The 21,151-nt window shown below is 47.8% G+C and overlaps 1 protein-coding gene across 5 annotated transcripts in view; it reads right to left on the bottom strand.

The window, feature by feature from the left end:
* Positions 1-1,746: 1,746 nt before the first annotated feature.
* The window catches only part of Mitf (melanocyte inducing transcription factor), a 182,437-nt gene continuing 163,032 nt past the window's right edge, over positions 1,747-21,151 (bottom strand). For 3 of the 5 annotated variants that reach the window (XM_027931840.2, XM_027931842.2, XM_071605884.1), the window contains 5 exons: positions 17,128-17,245; positions 14,971-15,045; positions 12,666-12,741; positions 9,333-9,480; positions 1,747-5,308 (listed from right to left, as the gene is read on the bottom strand). In XM_027931840.2, the coding sequence (XP_027787641.2) occupies positions 4,910-5,308; positions 9,333-9,480; positions 12,666-12,741; positions 14,971-15,045; positions 17,128-17,245 (816 nt within the window). In that variant the 3' untranslated portion in view covers positions 1,747-4,909. The remainder of the gene's footprint in view (positions 5,309-9,332; positions 9,481-12,665; positions 12,742-14,970; positions 15,046-17,127; positions 17,246-21,151) is intronic. The other 2 variants (XM_027931841.2, XM_027931844.2) reach the window with 1 other exon arrangement.

Below are 21,151 nucleotides of genomic sequence, written 5' to 3'. Positions count from 1 at the left end.
ATAAACTTGGTTTTTCATTGATTCTCTAAAATATTCTGCGCCTGGGCGCTAAGAAGAGCTATGTCCTCTTCTCCAAAGTGGACTGCAACTGCTGTCACCTTGCCACGTCACCCAAACCTTGCTATACTGTAGTGTAATATAGCAAGGGATAGTGTAGGCCAGGATCAAACCCAGGCCCTCCCCCGCGCGAGGTCCAGCTGCACTCCCAGCCCTTGGCTCTCGTGCAGCATTTCTCCAGCGAGCTGTGGTGTGCTACTGAGTCAAAGTGATTATGACATCACAGGAAAACAGCTGCCACTTACTGAGCATCGCCTACCTGCTGCCCGGCAAACCTTCTAGTGCGGCAACGTGGTCTTCACGAGAGCACCGAGCAGCGCTGCTGTTACTGTCTCCAGTGAGCAGATCAAACACGGAGACGCAGGGAGGCTGAGACGCACAAGCTGAAAACCCCACAGGCAGAAACAGGCAAAGGCTCAGATCTGGATGCTAGCTGGGAGCCCCGCTTGGCCATTTTGTGGATTTTTATTTTTTATTTTCTGGCACGGGGTTCAATCCCCAGCCACTTCCCGAGTTACGGGGATTACAGGTGTGCGCCATGACGCCCGGCAGATATATTTTTTAAAAAAGTGAATTGGGCTTAAGATAAACTTTAAGAAATGTAAGTCTGAGGACGTGAAATGAAGTCATGCAGGTTGCAGTGAACCTCTGGCAAGCAGGTGACCCACCACTGTGACGTGTGTGTGTGTGTGTGTGTGTGTGTGTATGTGTACAGCTGCCGACTGGGTCTGCAGGCCTCTGGGTGAGTGTGAACAGGCAGACCATGGGCACAGACTTGGGGCAGGAGCAGCCGAGTCCCCTCCTGAGATGAAAAGCCCCACTTCCAACTTACCTGCTCTTGATTTCTCCCCGAAAATTCCCTTGTTCGTGTAGGAGATCTTCCTATTTTTTTTACACGATTTTAAGACATCACACAGTCATATTTCTATGGGAAATATAAATAATTCAAATAACTCTGAAAAAGAAAGGCTTCAATTATTGTATATTATAATTTGAGGGGGGAAAAAAATCAAACTTGAGCAAAAGCTGACAGTCAGATCAGAGGCATTGCAGGAAGTTTCTTGCTCATTTTCTCCAGAGGTTAAGCCAGAATATTTTTTTTAAAAGGGCAGAAGTTTAAGGTCTAGCTAGGGAATAAAGACGTGTTTTGTCTGACACTTCCCAATTCAAATCCAACATTTATCAAATGATCCTTAAGTACTGTGTTTAAAAAAAAAAAAAAAACCCAGTCAGGACCTGGCAGATGGGGTATATTAAGCTTTCATTATTGTAAATTTGTATTTTAAAAACCCAATATCTTTTCTGTAAATATGCAAGGGATTCTCTGACAATTTCTCTTTTTTGTGAAGCCACCTCTCACTGAAAACATTTTAAATAAAACCCTTATATCTAAAATGGATTCTTGGCATTTGGGAGTTCAAAAATCTCCCCCGAATTCAGAGGGGGGGATAAAGCTGCGTAATTATAGTTCACTTAAGTGCAAGTTATAAAGTAATCAGAAATGATTCTAACCAAAAAGTAACATCTTAGAGTGGCATTTAAAACCAGAAGAAAAAAAAAGGGACGATTGGCATTTTGAACATTTTCTGGCAATTTGTTATTCATTAACTCAGAGAAAAAATGTGCATGCTTTTTTTTTTTTAAAAATGAGGCAAACAATGCTGAAAATTAGCATGAACGACCGGCCACTGCTTTGTGAAAAACCATATGCTTTAATGAGGCTATCAAGAACAACAGCTTGATTATTTCATTGGATACATTAATATCAATCCATAAGATACAGTGCTATGGACCATACAGAACTATTGCTGCACACAACAGCAGTGATAATTATTAACATTACAGTACCAAGCGTCCGCAAGAGACAGTCATTTGTCGTTTTTTTTTTTATTTTTTATCAAGAAATAGGGTTTCTTTATACTGTTATCAACATCAACCTTTCCCCAGTGCATTTTACAAAAATATTAGTAAGTGCATTCCTTGTGCTTTATTGGATATCTTTTAGCGTCCTACGTGTTTTATTTGTTCTTATTGCTTTACTGTTCGGAAACAACCAGAAAGAACTTGGTCATCCTCTCCAGAGGACCAGGTTGGTTGTTTCAGCTTTTGGCAAAGACAGAAGGTTTGGTATTTCCACTGCCCCACGACCACGGGCAGGGGGACAGTTTTGGTGTTTTGGTCACTCCAAATGGAGGCCCAACCCTGAGTCACAGTTCCGCACCCAGGGATGGGGGGGAGTGGTGTGGATCATCCTCCTGTTGAAACCAAGAGCCCCAAACCACTGCCTCTCGGCTTGGCTAGTCCCTAAAGCGAACTCACACTCCGTTTGGCAAAAAAGAAAGAAAGAAAACCAGCCGGCTGCAGCGTTCCTCTGGGTTCGCCCCCCTGTGCTCCCAGAAATGCCCCTTAAGCAGGAAAGAGGAGGCAGGAGCAGGAGGTGGCGAACTGGGGCCCCGCTGCAGCCGGAGGTGCAGGATGCCAGGCTTTCTCTCAGAGGCTTTCGGCTCTGCCACGGCCACGGTCCCTGGGCATGGGTCAGCCAGCCTCGCTGCATCGTTAAGAGCCCCCCAGATCAGCTCAGGAGAAGTAGCTCGTTGCTTTGCCACCTTCAGCTGTTGCTCCCAGCCCCTCCCCCCGTATAAATATGAAGAGAACAGCAGACAACGCTACGATTGTTGTCCGAGCACTACGGCACAGGAGCTCTTCATGCAGATCATCACTACTCTAGGAAAAGGCGACACAATCCAGAGGGCTGAAAGAATGGGAGCCACGCGTCCCGGCCCCCTTCAGTAATAAAGCTATAAAACTGAGAGCATCATCAACGTCTTCAAGGGTCTTCTCGGTGGCCAGTGGCCAGCGTGCACGGGGACGGAGAGGTGGGCTCTCCTCCCTAAGCCATCGTCCACACACCCGGCGATCGCGTTCTCTGATCCCTCCGTCCCCGTCACCAATTCATATTTGACATTGAAACACTTTTTTTAAAAAAAAAAAAAAAAAAAGCAGACCCCCTTGAATAAGGTTTCCTGATGAAATAGGTTGGCACTCTGTCACTAAAGTCTATTTCAGGTTAAAAAGATCTGAAGGAAACTGGAAGCTCTTCCTCTGTCTTCAGAGGCACCGTGCCACAAGACCCTCTTCACTCCGGATGCCGTCTTAGAAGCATCCTCCTGGTCACAGTTCAGTCAGTGCTAGTCCAGAGCAGACGACGCTGTGTGTAAGGCACTTCATTCTGAATGGATATGCTTTGCGCCACGGGCTCTTCAACTGCAGGCTGCTTCTGAGAAAGGCCCCTGGCAGCCTGGCTGCATCTGAGTGTCACTGCATAAGACATCTAGGCTGGATAGATGTAACACTACTGTCATTGCATAGGGCTACACAAGTAGGTAATGCACGGAAACTAACTTTACATGGCTGCTTATTAAAACATTGTTATTGAGTAACAGTAACTTGCCGATACAGTATTTCTCTCTTTTAAAAAATCCAGCATGTTCGCTGAAATAAACCCCAATTTAAAGGACCACAAAGGGCATAGTAACTCTGGTTATCAGTCTCCAAGAATATTGCTACTTTATATCCTAAAAATAAATACATAGGTTTATGTTTTTTTTTCTAGAAAGCCTGGTTTTAACCTATTAATACTCTATCTTAAATGTGTTGAAAAACAGTTTTGAGTGAGCCTATAATATACAAAATATTTGCAAAGCTCTCTTTAAACACAAGACCTTGCATAAAATTTTTCTTTCCTGGGTGTACAAAGAATGCAGAAAACCACCAAAGAGTTGTAAAAATACTGAAAACTCGTCGTCTTCAGATGCAGATTCTTACAAATTAATACAAACATCGAAAAGAACGATGATAACAAAGAGTCTGTACAAATCAAATGACTAAAACATAATTTAAAAATAAAAATAGTAAAGCCAATTAGAAATGTGCCCAGTTCGGTTGTCTTATCAAAAGCAAAAAAATAAAAAATAAAAACCAAAACGAAGGAAAAAGAGAGAGAGAAAACAAGTACAACAAACTTTCAGTGCTCCTCAACAATGGACTTTGAGAGGACATTCATTTCCATTTCAAAATGAAATGCATCCGATGACAAAGCTGGGTTGCGCTTATTAATTCATGAAGGAAGAAAGCTGCGTCTGCAAGGTGAGGAGGAGTGGGTGGCGGCTCTCCAGAGGCCCTTCTCCCACCTTGCGATCTGGGTTGGTGTCAGTTCCACTTGCTAACTGACAACCCTCAGGAAAATGACTGCTGTGAATTTTGTTTCATTTTGTTTTGATTTTTTTTTTTTTGGTCTTTTGCAGACTACACTAGTTAGTTCCTTAAATAGTTTGCAGAACAAAGGCTGAAGGGTGCTCCCAGGTACTGTGTCTTTAAGGCAGTACCAATGAATCAGTACATTTATAAAAGGGAGAAGGGTTAGGATGCACATCTTTCTTTTTTTTTCTTCATGTATTTTTTTTTTTGGTTGCTTTACATTCGTTCAATTAAATTCTACATTGAATTGCCAAGGAAGTCACAGGCATGAAAACCTCAGATCAAGTTTCCCCTGAATTAGGATGGACAGACGCAGCCCCGACAGGCACCTCCGGGCTGGGGGGGGGCGTCGGCCGGAGCTCAGTTCACAGATCCTGCACACACGCGCTGTACGACACTTTGGAGGCATTTGGAGTTGTAAAATAGAATATACAAGTCCGTTTCACAAAATTCTAAAAATAAAATATATCCTGGGCTATCAATAAAGCATGGAAAAAATTCATATTAAAGGAAAATTATCAAGAAAACCCCTTCCGGGAAATGCCGTGTGTCCCAGTCAGGGAGGGGGCCGTCTGAGGACGCGGTGGCAGGTGCGCTAACACGCCAGCTCGGCCTCCTCCATACTCATGCTGCTCCTCCGGCTGCTGGCCTTGGAGGCTCCCGGGGACACGGAGGACAGGAGTGGGTCAGTCACCCCGGCGGGAGAGAGGGTGTCGTCCATCAGGATGTCTTCCAGCTTGGACCCCATCTTGGTGGGGACGCTGTAGGCCTGGGCGCCCTCGGCCGCAGGCCCCAGGCTGCTGCTGAAGGCCAGGGTGCCGTCCGTGAGGTCTAGGCTGGTGCACGCCAGCTCTGCCTGGTGCTGCAGGAGGTCCTGGCTGCAGTTCTCCAGTACCGGCTCTTGCTTGATGATCCGGTTCACCAGATCCGGGGAGCAGAGACCCGTGGATGGAATGAGGGAGAGTCCGTGAGCCCGGGCCTGCATCTCGAGTTCCTGTAAGAAGAGTCCACATCACACACTGGCACAGGGGGCGAGGGGAGGACGCTCAGGGCAGGGAACCACTCCTTATGGCTCTGCGAACGCACACCCAGGTCAGTACACACGGGGAGACCCAGGGAACGCACGTCACCAAGAGTGAAGGTGCGCTTAGGAGGGTGAGGAAATGCCCAAGTAAGTCCTCCACTCTGGGGTGCTGCCGTGGGGGAGGCTGTGCTGGTGTGGAGAGGACATCTGGACCCTCTCTTTGGCTCCCCCTTATTTTCTCTGTGAATCTAAGACTCCTCTAAAAAAAAAGTCTATTAAAATGAGACAGAGGGAAAACAATAAGTTTCCAAAGTGAAAGTTTGTTTGCTCTTTAAAATTAATAAACTCTGCATTTCCTAGAGTACCGGTAACCACCAGTCATATATGAAACGACTTTTTAGGTGGCAGATGGACTTAATTATGTATTAAAAACAGACTTTCAGAGACATTAATGTTGACAATGAGGATAAGCTAAAAGTATAAAAATAAAACTTTAACATGTGACCTGATGAAAAGAATGTATTAAGTAAATGGTCATAGAATTTCACGGTCCCTAGGTCACGCACCGAGGGACCCAGGGAGCTGCAGGGAGCACAGGGAGCTGGACACAGTTTAAGATTTCAAGGGAAACGGTGAAACCACCAAGAACTGCCAAACTCAAGATGGTTCTCAGCCTCGTGTGAGTCGTGACACACACTCAGTCTCTCGTCCCAGCACTGAAAGTGGCTTCACAGTGCTACTGTGACGAGGACGCATGCAGGTCAATGTGGAATGGGAGGCCAGGGGCGGCCACTGCAGAGTCCACAAGCCTGGTGCTGCCCAGCGGGGACACATCTCATCGGTAAGCGCTGTGATGATTTAAGAATAAAACTAAAATGATGTCTTCCTTTCGATCTTTATGATTTTTGTTTTCCAAATGTCTACCAAGAGGTTAAGACCTAAATACTCCATGAGTTGTTTGGACCTAACAGAAAAGGAAGGGATTTCCGTGGGCCTGGGGATGGAGTGAGGGCCACACAGACACTGACGGCACCAGGAGTGGCAGTGTCTAGAGGTGACGGCCCAGGCTGAGTAGGTTCCCGTGGGTAGCGGAAGGCTGCAGAGCTTGGCCCAGCCAGCCTCACCACAGCAGGCCAGGGGACATTGTTTCTTCTGAATTCAACAACTCGGTTGAATTCAACACCTATGAAATGAAGAATTGCTTCCTACACTTTCTTCATGTACTTCTGATGAGCTAACGCGCATCCCCAATTCACAGGCTGAGGTCCCAGCCCCAGGACTGACACACGACTCCTGAGAGACAGAGGTCACTAAGCTAAAGGAGGTCAAGTGGGACAGACCAGACCCCAGACACCATTGGGACCAGAAATAAGGGAGAAGGTGCCACATGCAGGCCAAGGAGGCGGTCTCAGAAGAAAGCAGTCCGGTGCCGCCCTGATCTTGGACACGTGGCCTGTAGAACAGAGATAGTAACTGTCCATGGCTTGGGCCACCCAGCATAGCATTAGCTGTCTATTTCCCAATGTCAGAGACGCCCCAGGACCTCAACCCCACATAGCCTTGGAGCAAGCCTTTGCCCCTTCCTTTTTGGGAGGCTCCTAAAGCAAACCATAGGGACCCAAATGGCGTCCAGTAAGCAGTCAGCTTCTGCGTGCAGTGGCTGTCCCGTGCCCCAATGCCACAATGAAGAAACACAGGATGTGCGTTAAAAGCAAGCCGGCTGGCCCCCCAGAGAGGGTCCAGGTTCTCCACAGGACCTGGCCCCTCGACCTCTGCCCGTGAGCTAGAATCCATGTGCCTGGAAAGCCAGGTTCAGCTATGTTGGGACCAGAGGGTCTTCTGGGCCTCCTTGAAACCGCGCACTGAGGGGACCAGAGCTTGGGATGTCACTTGAGTGCCTGCATGCTCCTTTACAGACTCTGGGAGCACGAGCCTCTCCAGGCTTCCCGTTAAGGCCCTGGGCTGTTTAATAAAAGCAGCTCCTCTGATAATGAGGCTCCCTGCTCCTTCTCGTGTGAAGATTTTTGCATGCATCGCTTGGGATGAAAATGAAAGGAAGACCTCAGGCCCAAGCGGAAACTGCTCTTGAGTCTCATGCCCACAGGAGACCAGCAGCACCTCCTACCAGCCTGTGTCTCTCCAAAAACCACACCAGTCAACAAAATCAGACCAAGAGAAGCAAACGCCTTACTGCACACCTTTGCTGTTTAATTAAAAATGTTTATCAGCTGATGAAAGCAGTTACTCAGATTTCCAAATAAGGTGGAAAATCTCTTCTGAGCACTCTGGCCTCACCAAATTGCAGAGGTTTCCAGATTAATAGCATTTCCTGCAACATCGTGAAGTTGTAAAGGTGGCCCACAGTCACTGAGAGAAAAACCCAGGCACCGTCACCATGGAATTTCCAACGCACCTGTGGCACTGCGTGATATTTTTGTATGAATACATACCTTTGGAACCTTGAAATAAAACAAAACCTGATTTCTCTTCCAAAACCGTCATCACATTTTACAACTTGTTTAAGGAAATGACGCATCAGGATAAGCTGCTTTTGTAAGTAGGTCTACTCAGTAGGTACAGGGACCCGTTGGAGGGGCGAGACGTAAGACCAGCAGTGATAACCAAAGCAGGCGAGGAAGGGAAGATGATTTCCAAAGGACCCACAACCTGCAGGGCACCTGGATTCTAAAACCGGACCCTGGAGGAGAGCCCCCTCCACTTGCCGTCCCCACGCCAAGGACCTTGGCAGCCAATGGGAGAGCGGCACCTCATACCAATGTGGTGCGCTCCGAGGGTGGGGAAGTGGGACGTCCAGGAGGGACACCACAAGGACCATGGTGGCTCTAAGGGGGCATGCTGCAGGTGGCTGACCCCTAAGTCACTCCCGGAGGAGCTGCAGTGGAATCCAAGCAGATGACGAGAGGAGACCACGACTCAGGGAGAAGACCCAGCGTCCCAGGCTCTCACGGTGGAGCAGGCCAAGGAGGCAAGCAAGTTAACCGCCCCCGAGCTCCACTTTGGTCTTTGGTCATGGACAGAGCTTGAGGACAGTCACGGGAAGCTGTGCCTGACCCTGAGCAGGAGAGGCCAGTACCTGCGAGGAGTCCCAGAGCCAGCCCTAAACAAGGTCCACAGCCATGTCCCTCCTGCTGTGCTGCAGGCACTCCCGGGATGGGACAGTGGTCAGAGGCACACCTCTAAGACTGCATCTGCTTCCTTAAGCTCTTCCACACGGCACAGAGCCACAGTCTCTAAGATCTGTGTCCTTATTATTAGACCCTCTGGTATCCCAGGTCCTTAAAATATGGGGACTGCTCCTACCACCAAGAAGTACTGGGCATCCTTTATGTAGCAGGCAGAGTCAGTGCTCATTATTTCTGGCAAGTCCATTCTGCAGAGTCCTACAAACACGGAAGGAGCGAATGTGGGACCATTGTCCCTGCGGGAAGGGCGGGGTTAGGCTCTGCCCGTCACAACACCTGCAACCTACAGGGTCTTGGCTTCTGCGTGTCTCTGATTCGAGACACATGCCTCTAAAACACACAGTAGGTTCCTTAATACTGGGCTCAGACCACACACCGAAACTCAGGCCTGGAGGGAGTGAATCTGACCCCTGCGCACGCCACAGGGACAACGCTGGAAGGCACTTCTGCACTGCACCCGGGGATGCTCTAAATGGCAAAACCAACAAGAATGAAAACCAGAAAAACGTGAAACCTGTGACGCTCCACGGGCCACAGTAAATGGGTGACAGTGTGGGAGCTGAAACCAGAGGGCAGGGCCTGGACCTCCACCAAGAACCAGCACAAGGGGCCACTCCAAACCACCGCTCCCCACGTGTCCAAGAACAACCGCGGAAGCCATGGTGATGGTGGGGGACCAGTGCGCTTTGTAAGCAGGGAAATGCAGGACTGGAGCAGCCTGCGTCGGGGCTGGGTGCCCTCCCCGGGCGCGGCTCCTCCCCCACCGGCAGCCCGGGCCGAGCCTGCCCTACCTGGATCCGCAGCAGCAGGTGCCGGTTGGCGTGCTCCAGCTTCTTCTGCCGGCTCTCCAGCTCCTTGGCGCGCTGCTGCTCCCGCTGCAGCTTCCGGATGTAGTCCACGGATGCCTTCAGGATAGTTCCCTTGTTCCAGCGCATGTCTCTGTGAGGAAGAGGGGACAAAGCAGACCTCGTCAGGAAGCCAGGCTCCGTGAAAAAGCCAACATCGAAAGCGTTTGGCATCTTCAGACGTCATCACCAACGCACATCAGCAATGGCGACCTTCCACAAGGAAACTGCACATGCCGGATGCTTCCACGGCCTGTGTGCATTGTCCCATTCCATGCAGACACACATCAGGGACAGTAGGGACATGGGACAAATGTGGGAACAGATGACTCGGCTTGTCCTAGTCTCAGAGCCACCAGACAAGGGCGGCGAGACTTACACAGAGGTCTGTTGCATACCGGGTCGACACTCTCAAACCCTACATTAATGGCCACAGGTCTCTAGGACCATGAAGTCACTCCCTTGGGCAGAAGAGCCACCGTTAAAAATGACACGACTCTGTGGGGTGGTATGGTTGATGACTGTGGCATAAGTGGGGCGTCCTCAGAGCTTATGGAGAATTATCCTGCCACCTGATGCTCTCGGCCCCCCTCTCCTCATGTTCCAACTGACAGCACCCCATGTGTCTGAGTGGCCTCCTGGCTACACTGTTGGACTCACAACAGGCACTTCACATCGAGTGCTCTGAGAAGTCCAGATCCCACGTGGGGTAACACAGCAGCCCTGTGAGAGCCCAGCACAGCACCTAGAGTCTTCTCAGAGGGGGACCCTGCCGGGGACTTTCTCAAGTGTTCAACGTCCTTCTGTCATGACCTTCTTGATGGAGAGGTGGAAATGTGCCGTCTCACTGGCTGGAAACTGAAGCCCAGGGGCTGAGAAATGTCTCCACGGCCTCAGACCCCGGCTCAGACCCCTGCTCAACCTGGACTTCACTGTTCAGACCATGGAGGGATACGCAGGGGCCCCTTTCCTGCCAAAACGGAAAGTGAATCCCGAGAAGGAAGGAACTTCTCCAAGTTCAGACACCTGCTAGGACGCCACCCACCGGGAATCCCCACCAAGGCAGCCAGAGCAGGGGCCTCTCAGCGCTCAGTCAGCTGGCTCTGCTGGACTGACAATGAGGAAATCAGGGCACTCAGATGTAGGTGAACACACTGAATTTTTAAATCACTCCAGAAAAAAACACAGAATGATCTACATCTATGTAAATACTACTTCTACATGACTTGAAATTAACCTGAAGTCTTTTAGATTTTATGTATTGTCATCATAACGATGCCAATCGTGAATGGTGAGATGATTCATCCCCTGGGATGCGTGGAGAACCACCTACCCCACCTCCTGCAGCTGCTAAGGGCAGGTGGGAAGCACCAGGTGGGACAGGCGGGTGGCCCATTAAACAAGCCACCCAGTAATAGATCCTCACATGTCCCAGACGAAGAACAAAACAGAAGTTCTCCCATGAGAGCCACAACTGGAGCTTCAGAGAATTCCCTGGGGTGGACCCTGGGGTCTCAAAGATGGCAAACTAGGTGTCCTGAGAGACCCTGAGTGAGCCCAGAGACTCCTGCTCAGGCTAAAACCAAAGTCACAGGAACTTGAGCACCAGCGAGACGTGACCAGGGTGGAATGGTGCCTCCTGGGCCAGGAGATGAGCTTTGGACCTTTCAAACAGAACTGCCACTCCATGTTTAAGAAGCACTGATTCCAACCAATTAGCCGGGGGTTACCCCCTGTGATACCAATCAACCAGCTATGTCTCTGGGCTTAAAGGAAGGGTTTCCAACCTCTTGGTCATCAGAGAGAAATCCCTTTTCATCCGAAAGTGCACATAGATCTTCAGTAGAGAAAACTGACCCAAACTGAGCTGCTCTGGGGGACAGAGGGCACCACAAGGGGCTGGGACACTGATCAGGTAGGACGTCTCCATAGCGGCCCCAGAGGACATCCTGGAATCCTGAGATGGGAAACCCGGGTTATAGGGGTCAGCGTCCGATTTCTCTTAAAACAATGCTGACCACCAAGGACCCCTATCTGCTCAGATTATAAACACCCAAGTTTTCTCCCACAGTGGAGAAGGAAGATATGCAAATACAGGACTTTCACTGCCGCCCCATAATTTCATAAGACGTTACTAAAGAGATTCACATGCTACGGTTTCAAAGAATATGCTAAAAAGTGAGAGCTGATAAAGAACAGGAAAATGGGAATTCAATTTCAACCACCATGCAAGACTGACTGTCGGAAATGAAGGTCACAGCCCTTTAGTACGATAGATTTGTGCCGCCAAACTGAGAATTGGAACATTTCCAGTTTGAAAATGTCTTTCCTGGAAACCTAAGAAAGCAGAGAGTGCAAGGTGGACACCGTGCCGGCACGTCCGTCCAAGTCACAAGAGGTAACAGTTTTATTTAGCTACCAAGTCCCCGACAATCATGTGAATAGCCTATGTAATAAGCCTGGCATGAACGATACTTGATTGCCTCTTTACCTTTTATTAGGTAGCTGAAAGGTCATATTCGAAGGATGGTTTCACAGAGTGCATGCAGGGGCCTTAAAACGTATACATGGCTCGGCCCCTTACTTCAAATGGGCCGGTTTCTAATGGATAAAAATTGTGTATTTGTTGTTGTATTTGCTGATGCTGCAGGTTGGCTGTAAGACTTGGGAGAATTATCTTCACAGCTGTTATCTCTGAGAGGGGGACCCCAGGCTAAAGCAGCTCAAATTAGCTGACTTGTACTTAATAAGAAGATTTAAAAGGACTCTTTTTTCCCCTAGATTGGTAAAACATACAAAGAATATGCAGGTTTTCATTAAAAAAAAAAAAAGTTGACCTTTTATCTGTTGAATGCCACTGAACCTGAAATTTCCCGTATCTGCTCATCAGTGCCCATTTGGAGATATCGTAAATGTCCAAGAGCACATCGACCACAAATCTTGCTTTATCGGCTATTGAAATCTTGTACTGCATGACTGCTAAATTTCTTTTTTTTTTTTCTTTTTCTTTCTCAGTAGCTCAGAATGTGTCTGCAAGGATTCTCAGGCTTCAGAAAGCCCAATTCCTGACCCACAAAACTCAGTGCATTTCTCTTGAAATTTTAGAGTTTTGGAGTTAACCCAAACAAAGGCAAGTATTTAGAAAGGGAACCAAAGGAAGAGAGGAGACCGGGTTACTCTAGGTTTTCTAACTGCATTTTTTTTTTTTTTTGCCACACACGAGAAAACATGAAGGTACAAAAAAATATATGATGCAGATCAACATGCAATTGTACTCACGGATCATTTGACTTGGGAATCAAAGTACCTAGTTCTTTAATGCGGTCGTTTATGTTAAATCTTCTTCTTCGTTCAACTTGAAGAAAAGAGCACAGGAAAGGGCGATTAGGAAGAGCACCACAGATGCAGGCAGCACGTCTTGTTAAAGCTATGAGCACATTAACCCCCCAGGTCGGGACCGTGTAACCCCAAACCTGTGTCCCCCTGTCCTTACCATGTCTGGGGCACTGAGACTGAAGCGCTTTTAAAACGAGCTCCTTGTATACAGAGCTCTATCAGACATACAATTTCTCATTTTACCCGATAACAACCTTGAAATCAGAATCACTGCCCATGGTTACCAGGGACAAAACCTCCCTGGAGATGTCAGGGGCTTGGAGAGGGCGGCCAGTCGGGAGCAGGGAACTGTCTAACTACAAGCTGCCTCCAGGGAGCAGGGCTTGGCATGCTCACAGCACCACACAGGGAGGTCCTGCTTCCCGGGACCCAAACTGTGTGGGTACTCCCATGGCTAACGGGAAAATGAATTCCCACAATTTTCTACTGACAAAAATCAAAATAGAATCCACTGAGTACAATTTTTACACTGCAAGGCTACTAAGCAAAAGCATTAGAATTACTTGCGATGGGGAAATTGGAATCATATGTGATTTTCACATACCATGAATATCACTCTTCTTCTGATTTCCTTTTAACAACTTAAACATGTAAAAAAAAATCATTCTTAGCTCATGGAGCATAGCCCTTTCTCTAGTAGCCTTATTAAAGTAGTTCAAAACAAAGAGGTAAAATTAATTATAATATTTTACTTAACCCACTACAACCAAACTACCATAATAACGACAGGGAGTCAATATAAAACTTTGTAAGTTATTTTCTTTTTTTCTTTTCCCTCTCTTTTTCTTTTTGGTACTAGGGTATAACCCAGGGGCTTTTAACCACTGATCTACCTCCCCAGCCTTTTTTTTTTTTTTTGAGACAGGGTCTCACTAAATCACCAAGGCTGACCTTGAACTTGGTCATCCTCCTGCCTCAGCCTCCCGTGTCACTGGGATCACCCAGCTTCGTCCAAGTGTATTTTATAATTAAAGCTCGGCACAGTCTGGACTGATCACATTTCAAGTGTTCAGTAAGCACAGTGGTGAATCACCACACACCAGAGGGCACGGCCCTGGAACTGAAGCCCAGCACTGCTAACCATGGCATGCATGGTAATGTGTTCTTCCCCCAAGCCCCTAGTTGCATACTCAATTAATCTGTCTCCTTGGGCAGGAGGGTGACATAGCAGGGCATATGAGGTAGCAAATGTTTCTAACTAGTGCCTGTTGGGTCAAATGGAAACACAGAGCCTGTCCCTGGGATTCAAGAACCTGCCCCCCCCCCCATCATTTTCTTTTCGGGGCGGGGGGGATACTGAGGATTGAACTCAGGGGCACTCGACCACTGAGCCACATTTCCAGGCCTATTTTCTATTTTATTTAGAGACAGGGTCTCACTAAGTTGCTTAGCACTTCACTTTTACTGAGGCTGGTTTTGAACTTGTGATCCTCCTGCCTCAGCCTCCTGAGCCTCTGGGATTGCAGGTGTGTGCCACTGCACCCAGCTTCCACCATTTCTTATAAGGAGGAAGTGTTAATTTATGGCTCATGTTCTTAAAAATCAGCTTAGGAAGCAGAGGTGTGATGTTATGAGATGAGAAGTTCACCTACACTCCCTCCTGCACCCAAGGCCACACCACATTTTTCCTCGGCCACCGCCCTCACATGCACGTATCAAACAGGAATTTAAGTTTTCAGAGGAAAAGGTCCAAAGATTTAATGGAGAGTCAATTAGACACACAAAGGCACTGTGCATGTTCCAGGACTTCTCAAAGTCACAGGTACAGTGGGAAGTTGGGGAGGCGACCTCCCCCAGGGGCCCCCAGAGCTCTTTCTTTTCCATTTCTCTCTCATCTCCCTGGAGAAGGAGGTCCCAGCTCCCCACTTGTAATAATAAGTTCCAGTGTGAGCATCACTTATAATGGGGTACTTGGGGATCAATTCCCCCTCTTGCAAAAAAGAAAAAAAAACACTACCTCAAACATCCACAGAAAAACAAACTCTTTGGAAACTAAATGCGAGAATAAATGTGGAATTCAGTTTGGCCTGAGATGAAACACACACCCTGGTTTCTCTGAGATACGGTTTTCCCCACGGCTTTGACAGCTCCAGAAATCAATGATCGTGCACAATTTCCGGCAAGGTTCCGACGAGGGACGCGCGGCCAGCTCCAACGTGAAGCAACTTGAAGGGAAATGGCTACTTACTCAGGTTGTGATTGTCCTTCTTCTGCCTCTCCTTGGCCAGGGCTCTCGCTTCAGACTCTGTGGGGAAAATACACGCTGTGCACGTGAATGAAGTTGTTAGAAACTGGAACTGTCCGGGGCACCACGACGCACCTACACAACATCTCGTTTTCTACACACACACACAGAGAAGCTTGGCTGACTGCACTCCGAGTACGATCACGCTTTCTAAAATGAGGGCTTTAAAAGAGTCTGCACTTTTTCGGATCACTGTGGATCTGATTCACACAAAAACTCAGCCTCCACCAATGGGTACCGGGACGGTAACAATGGTCCCCGGGGTGCTGCCCACGTGTTCCAGTGTTAGTGGGAGTAAAAATAAAGGACCGGGAATCTGCTGTTGGAATTCCATCATCAGGAGTCAAGTTTTCTTTTCAGGCCAAATCATTTTCTGGTTTTTGATTTGCTGCCCTTGTAACCCCCTGGCATGGAAACTGAGTCAAGAAGCTCCCAGGCCGGACCTCCACGACCTCCCAGGGGTTCTCAGTGGACATACACTGGGAACTTAGAGCCAGGTTCTGTCAGAATGTGCCAAAACAGAATCGCTCACTGACTCTTGGGAGCAACTATTCACCAGTTTGAGTCTCTAAAATGTACACAGGGAAGGGGCCAGGAGGCATCCGGTGGCAACCGCATTTAGGAAGTTCTACTTGCACACTCCGGCGAGGCCTCTGAGCTAGGAGCTGGCCTTTCGCCTCACACTCAAATCATCAAAACCAAACCCTCTGTTTGACCCATCGGGACCTCAGAGAGCTCAGTCTGCTCTGAGGAAGGGTGAAACAGTTCATCACCAGTTTGTCCTTTACCTGGAGACAGCAAGCCCTTGAGGTGCACCCACACGTTTATCTCGTTATTAACGCATGTGTGGGGTCCATGCTGTCCCAACACGTGGGGAACTCAGCTGACAAACGCTGTGTGCATGACAGGGGTCCGGGAGACTGTTTCTGAGAGACATTGCAGGTGTCTGTCACAGTGCACCATGATGTCACAGGGGTGCCTCCCCATGTGTCCCTGTGTGCAGACTCCTGTGGGCCTCTGTGCACATACGCAGATATAATGCAGAGGCTGACTCTTTAGACTGGGAGGGTGGACCTAGCCACTGAAACCGGCCTGGTCACATGAAAACTGAGTCAAGAAGCTCCCATGCTGGACCTTCACTGCCTGGAGGAATGGGGGGTGGCTTTTACTCCATGCCCCTCTTCAAGAGCCCCGAGGGCTTCTGTTGTTCTTTCTGCTCTTGCCTCCTGCTGGGGTTCTTACTGGGTTTGGGGCTTTGGATAGTTTTATTCATTAATTATTTCAATTGAAACCCCAATTAATGATTTTATTTTAAAACCTTTCTTCAGCCAGTTTTTTGAAATGCTTTTTTTTGAAAGACACGATCCCACAGGATAGGGATTTTCTCCCCCAAGTCCGCATCCCCACTCTTCGTTCATCACCCCACTGGCAGTAGGCGGGGAACGTGGGGTGGAAACGGGCGGAGCAGGGCCAGCCTCACCAGGGCAGAAGGCCAGCTCTAAGCACCTCCTGCCTCGGTTCCCCTGAAAGTGGCAACTGGTAATTTCACATCTGCCCCAAGGACAACCAACCTAATGGCTCCATTTTATGATTTACTCTCCCCCCCCGCCGTGTAATAAACCTTTTTCACATGATCCAGCAAAAAAAAACCACGTGGCATCTGAAGATGTGAGAAATACGCAGTTGGCACAGCCCACCCGAGGGCTCCAGGTGAGTCAAGGAGATGCAGAGCAGGGTTCCCAAACTCAGCACCACCAGGGCCTTGGCAAGGGATGTAACTGCCAGGTAGGGCACAGAGGTCTGCAGGGGAAGCGCTGCCTGCCCCCCTGACCCAAGGGGCACGCACGTGCAGACCATGACCAGTGCCTGGCAACAACCGTGTCCCCATCCCCAGTATCTCAGGAACCCCTGGAAACCGGGAGGGCCATGTATGAATCCTCCATCTTAAAATATCACACCACATTTTAACGACTTCAGAGACCCCAAGAAACAGGTCCATGGGTCACACACGGTGGTCTAGACATTACTGCACTGGTCCCCGTGCCTGGCGAGGAGGGCAACAGGAAGCCCCCATAAGATGCCCACCCACTGGGCACGTACCTGTGAGCTCCCGTTTGATGTTGGGGAGGTTGGCAGGACAGGAGTTGCTGATGGTGAGGCCGGGGGGTGGCAGGCCTTGGCTGCCGTAAAGGTCGATCAAGTTTCCAGAGACGGGTAACTGGACAGAGAAACAAGGACACACGTAAACCCTTGAGCAATGACCAAGTGTTTCAGATAAAATTCATGTCCTGTTTTAGGCTTCACTTAAGGAAAATGATGGAAGGAGGGAAGGAAGGAAGGAGGGAGGGAGGGAGGGAGGGAGGGAGGGGAAAAAGGCAAAACATTTTCTTTCAAACAGGAAATACGACATAAGTATTTTTCTTCCCTCACAGGTATTAGTTACAAAGAGGAAGACGAAGGGGCAGTTTCACACCACAGAAGGTGAGCTGCCTCTCTGGTGGCTTTATTTGGAGCCTGAAGACACTGGGGAGGTGGCACACAGGTTCTCTGGCACAGCAGGCCACATGCAGGTGCAGAGGGAACGGTTCCTATAGCTCTGAAGTCGGGCTCTGGGGACAGCCTTGCCCCTCACAGAGCTCTTGGTCAAAGTCAATTTTCTGACTTCTTTCTATCCAATGTTCTTTTTTTTTTGGAAAATGATTTCCTTATTGCTAAAGAAATTTCCTTGAAACTGAAATTTTTCAGAAATCCACCAGAGGGAGCCACAGACTTTAATAAAAGACAAAAAAAAAAAATTTTCAAAAAAGCATGAAAGGAGCATGTGTGTTCCCAGGCTAGTTCAAGAGTCCTTGGGTTTTCCCTCTAGCTCTGAACTGCTGTCAAGGTGGAGAATTCATTTTTCCTGGCGCTGACTTCCTTTGCAGGGATGTGCATTTCCTGGTCACTGGTTGGACACGATGGTTTTATTCGCCCTTTTTTGTCCCAAGGGGTCCAAGACCTTGCCTCTCCCAGTGGCTGAAGTGCAGCTGTGACACCAACCGTGCAGGAAGAGCGAGGAAGGACACCCTTCCAGGCAGACCCTGCGGATTCCAGGTCACACAGCCCCCGCCCCCCCCCACCCCGGATCGCAGCTGGATTGGACTCCACGTGCGAGGGAAGTAACTTCAGAAAACATTTGCATTTGATGGGATCATTTAGTGGCCAAGAGGTGTCTAATAAAGGCTGTGCCCAACACCTAGGGTGACCAGCCCCCATCAGAAATGCTGAGATGTGAAGTGTTTGGGTCCTTGGCACATCTGCATGTGAGATCGCACCCGCGTCCAAACACTAAATTCACCTCTGTTTCATTCACGCCTTACGCACACTACCTGTGGACACATTTACAGAATAGCTCGGTGCACCTGACTTTTGCCTGTGGTGTACCCCGTGAGGTGCACTCGGGGACTCTCCACTGTGGCTTCGTGTTTGCACTGAACAAAGTTTCAGATTTTGGAGCATTTTGGTTTCTGGACTTTCAAGTTAGGGGTGCTCAATCTGCAGTATTATTCGCCCTTTCAATGACCATCAGGAGATAAAAATGGAACCTTTTGTGCTTCCCTCCTTGAGAGCCACCTGCATCTATTCCTAGGATGGTTTCTAAATCAATCCATGGATTTAAATCAGTCCATGGATCGAGCCCCTGGCTAGAGAGGGGGGTGTGCACCAAGTAAGAGCCTTTGTGGCAGGGTAAGTTGACACAGGCTATCAGGACCAGGGTGATAGACAGGACAGGAAGATCAGCAAGACCCAGCACCACTGTGTCCCTGTTGAGGTGACATTTACTATATAACTGCATAAAACTACCCCCTCATCCACACACATGCAAACACACACACACTGAGCTGATTTAAAATGACAACTATCTTATATTTGATAAAGGAGCTAAAAGCATGCAATGGAGGGAGGATAGCATCTTCAACAAATGGTGCTGGGAAAACTGGAAATCCATATGCAACAAAATGAAACTGAATCCCCTCCTCTCACCATGCACAAAAGTTAACTCAAAATGGATCAAGGACCTAGATATCAAATCAGAGACTCTGCGTCTGATAGAAGAAAAAGTTGGCGCCGATCTACATATTGTAGGGTCGGGCTCCAAATTCCTTAATGGGACACCCATAGCACAAAAGTTGATAACAAGAATCAACAAATGGGACTTACTTAAACTGAAAAGTTTTCTCTCAGCAAGAGAAACAATAAAAGAGGTAAATAGGGAGCCTGCATCATGGGAACAAATTTTTACTCCTCACACTTCAGATAGAGCCCTAATATCCAGAGTATACAAAGAGCTCAAAAAATTAAACAATAAGAAAACAAATAACCCAATCAACAAATGGGCCAAAGACCTGAACAGACACTTCTCAGAGGAGGACATACAATCAATCAACAAGTACATGAAAAAATGCTCACCATCTCTAGCTGTCAGAGAAATGCAAATCAAAACCACCCTAAGATACCATCTCACTCCAGTAAGATTGGCAGCCATTATGAAGTCAAACAACAACAAGTGCTGGAGAGGATGTGGGGAAAAGGGTACTCTTGTACATTGCTGGTGGGACTGCAAACTGGTGCGGCCAATCTGGAAAGCAGTATGGAGATTCCTGGGAAAGCTGGGAATGGAACCACCATTTGACCCAGCTATTGCCCTTCTTGAACTATTCCCTGAAGACCTTAAAAGAGCGTACTACAGGGATACTGCTACATCGATGTTCATAGCAGCACAATTCACAATTGCTAGACTGTGGAACCAACCCAGATGCCCTTCAATAGATGAATGGATTAAAAAAATGTGGCATTTATACACCATGGAGTACTACGCAGCACTAAAAAATGACAAAATCATAGAATTTGCAGGGAAATGGATGGCACTAGAGCAGATCATGCTTAGTGAAGCTAGCCAATCCCTAAAAAACAAATACCAAATGTCTTCTTTGATATAATGAGAGCAACTAAGAACAGAGCAGGGAGGAAGAGCAGGAAGAAAAGATTAACATTAAACAGATACATGAGGTGGGATGGAAAGGGAGAGAAAGGGAAATTGCATGGTAATGGAGGGAGACCCTCATTGTTATACAAAATTACATATAAGAGGTTGTGAGGGGAATGGGAAAATAAACAAGGAGAGAAATGAATTACAGTGGATAGGGTAGAGAGAGAAGATGGGAGGGGAGGGGAGGGGGGATAGTAGAGGATAGGAAAGGTAGCAGAATACAACAGTTACTAATAGGGCATTATGTAAAAATGTGGATGTGTAACCGATGTGATTCTGCAATCTGTATTTGGGGTAAAATTGGGAGTTCATAACCAACTTGAATCTATTGTATGAAATATGATATGTCAATAGCTTTATAATGTTTTGAACAACCAATAAAAAAAATAAATTAAAAAAAACAAAATAAATAAATAAATATAGAAATGTAACAAGCAAAAAAAAAAAAATGTCCTTGACCCCCATTGTAGGGCCTTCCAACTAAGGAGGAGTCACTGATAAAAAGTGGCTTTCATTATTAGCTGTCACTCCCCTAATTGGCACTGTTTGAAATAGGTCACCTTCTCAGGGTCACCTTGCCCAGAGCATGCAGGCTCCTTCTTGTCCTACTTAACACCAAGCGAAAGGCCTTCCCACATCCCAACAGAGCCCTGAAAATGGCCAGAGAGCTGGGACTTGCTGGGATCATAGCACCCAGTAATGGCTCCCAAGTCTCGCGCCTCTTTCCTGTCTTGCTGGAGTTTCAGATTCGGGGGAAACTGCACGTTAACAAATCAAGAACGTCACCTGAAGATTCCAAGCAATGAGCTAAAGGGAAAACACCATGCCCCTGTCTCGGGAAATGCAAACGGTAGGTATTACATTTTCATATGCAAATTGGATGAAAAACAGGCAATCCTGTCATTAGGATGATTTGTTAGGGAAAATAACAGGCAAGTGATATAGATAGCTGGCCTGGAAAAGAGGCACCCAAGTCATTTGATTCCAAACCTCTCCCGAAGGGGAACACATTTTCTCATCATATTTTATATGTCTATAGTACACAGACATATATACACTTAAGAAGGTTTAAGAACTATTCAGCATATTGCAAGG

The sequence above is a fragment of the Marmota flaviventris genome, chromosome 20, assembly GCF_047511675.1.
Source record: "Marmota flaviventris isolate mMarFla1 chromosome 20, mMarFla1.hap1, whole genome shotgun sequence".
Classification (NCBI taxonomy): Eukaryota; Metazoa; Chordata; class Mammalia; order Rodentia; family Sciuridae; genus Marmota; species Marmota flaviventris.
This window is presented reverse-complemented; position numbering and strand designations above follow the sequence as displayed.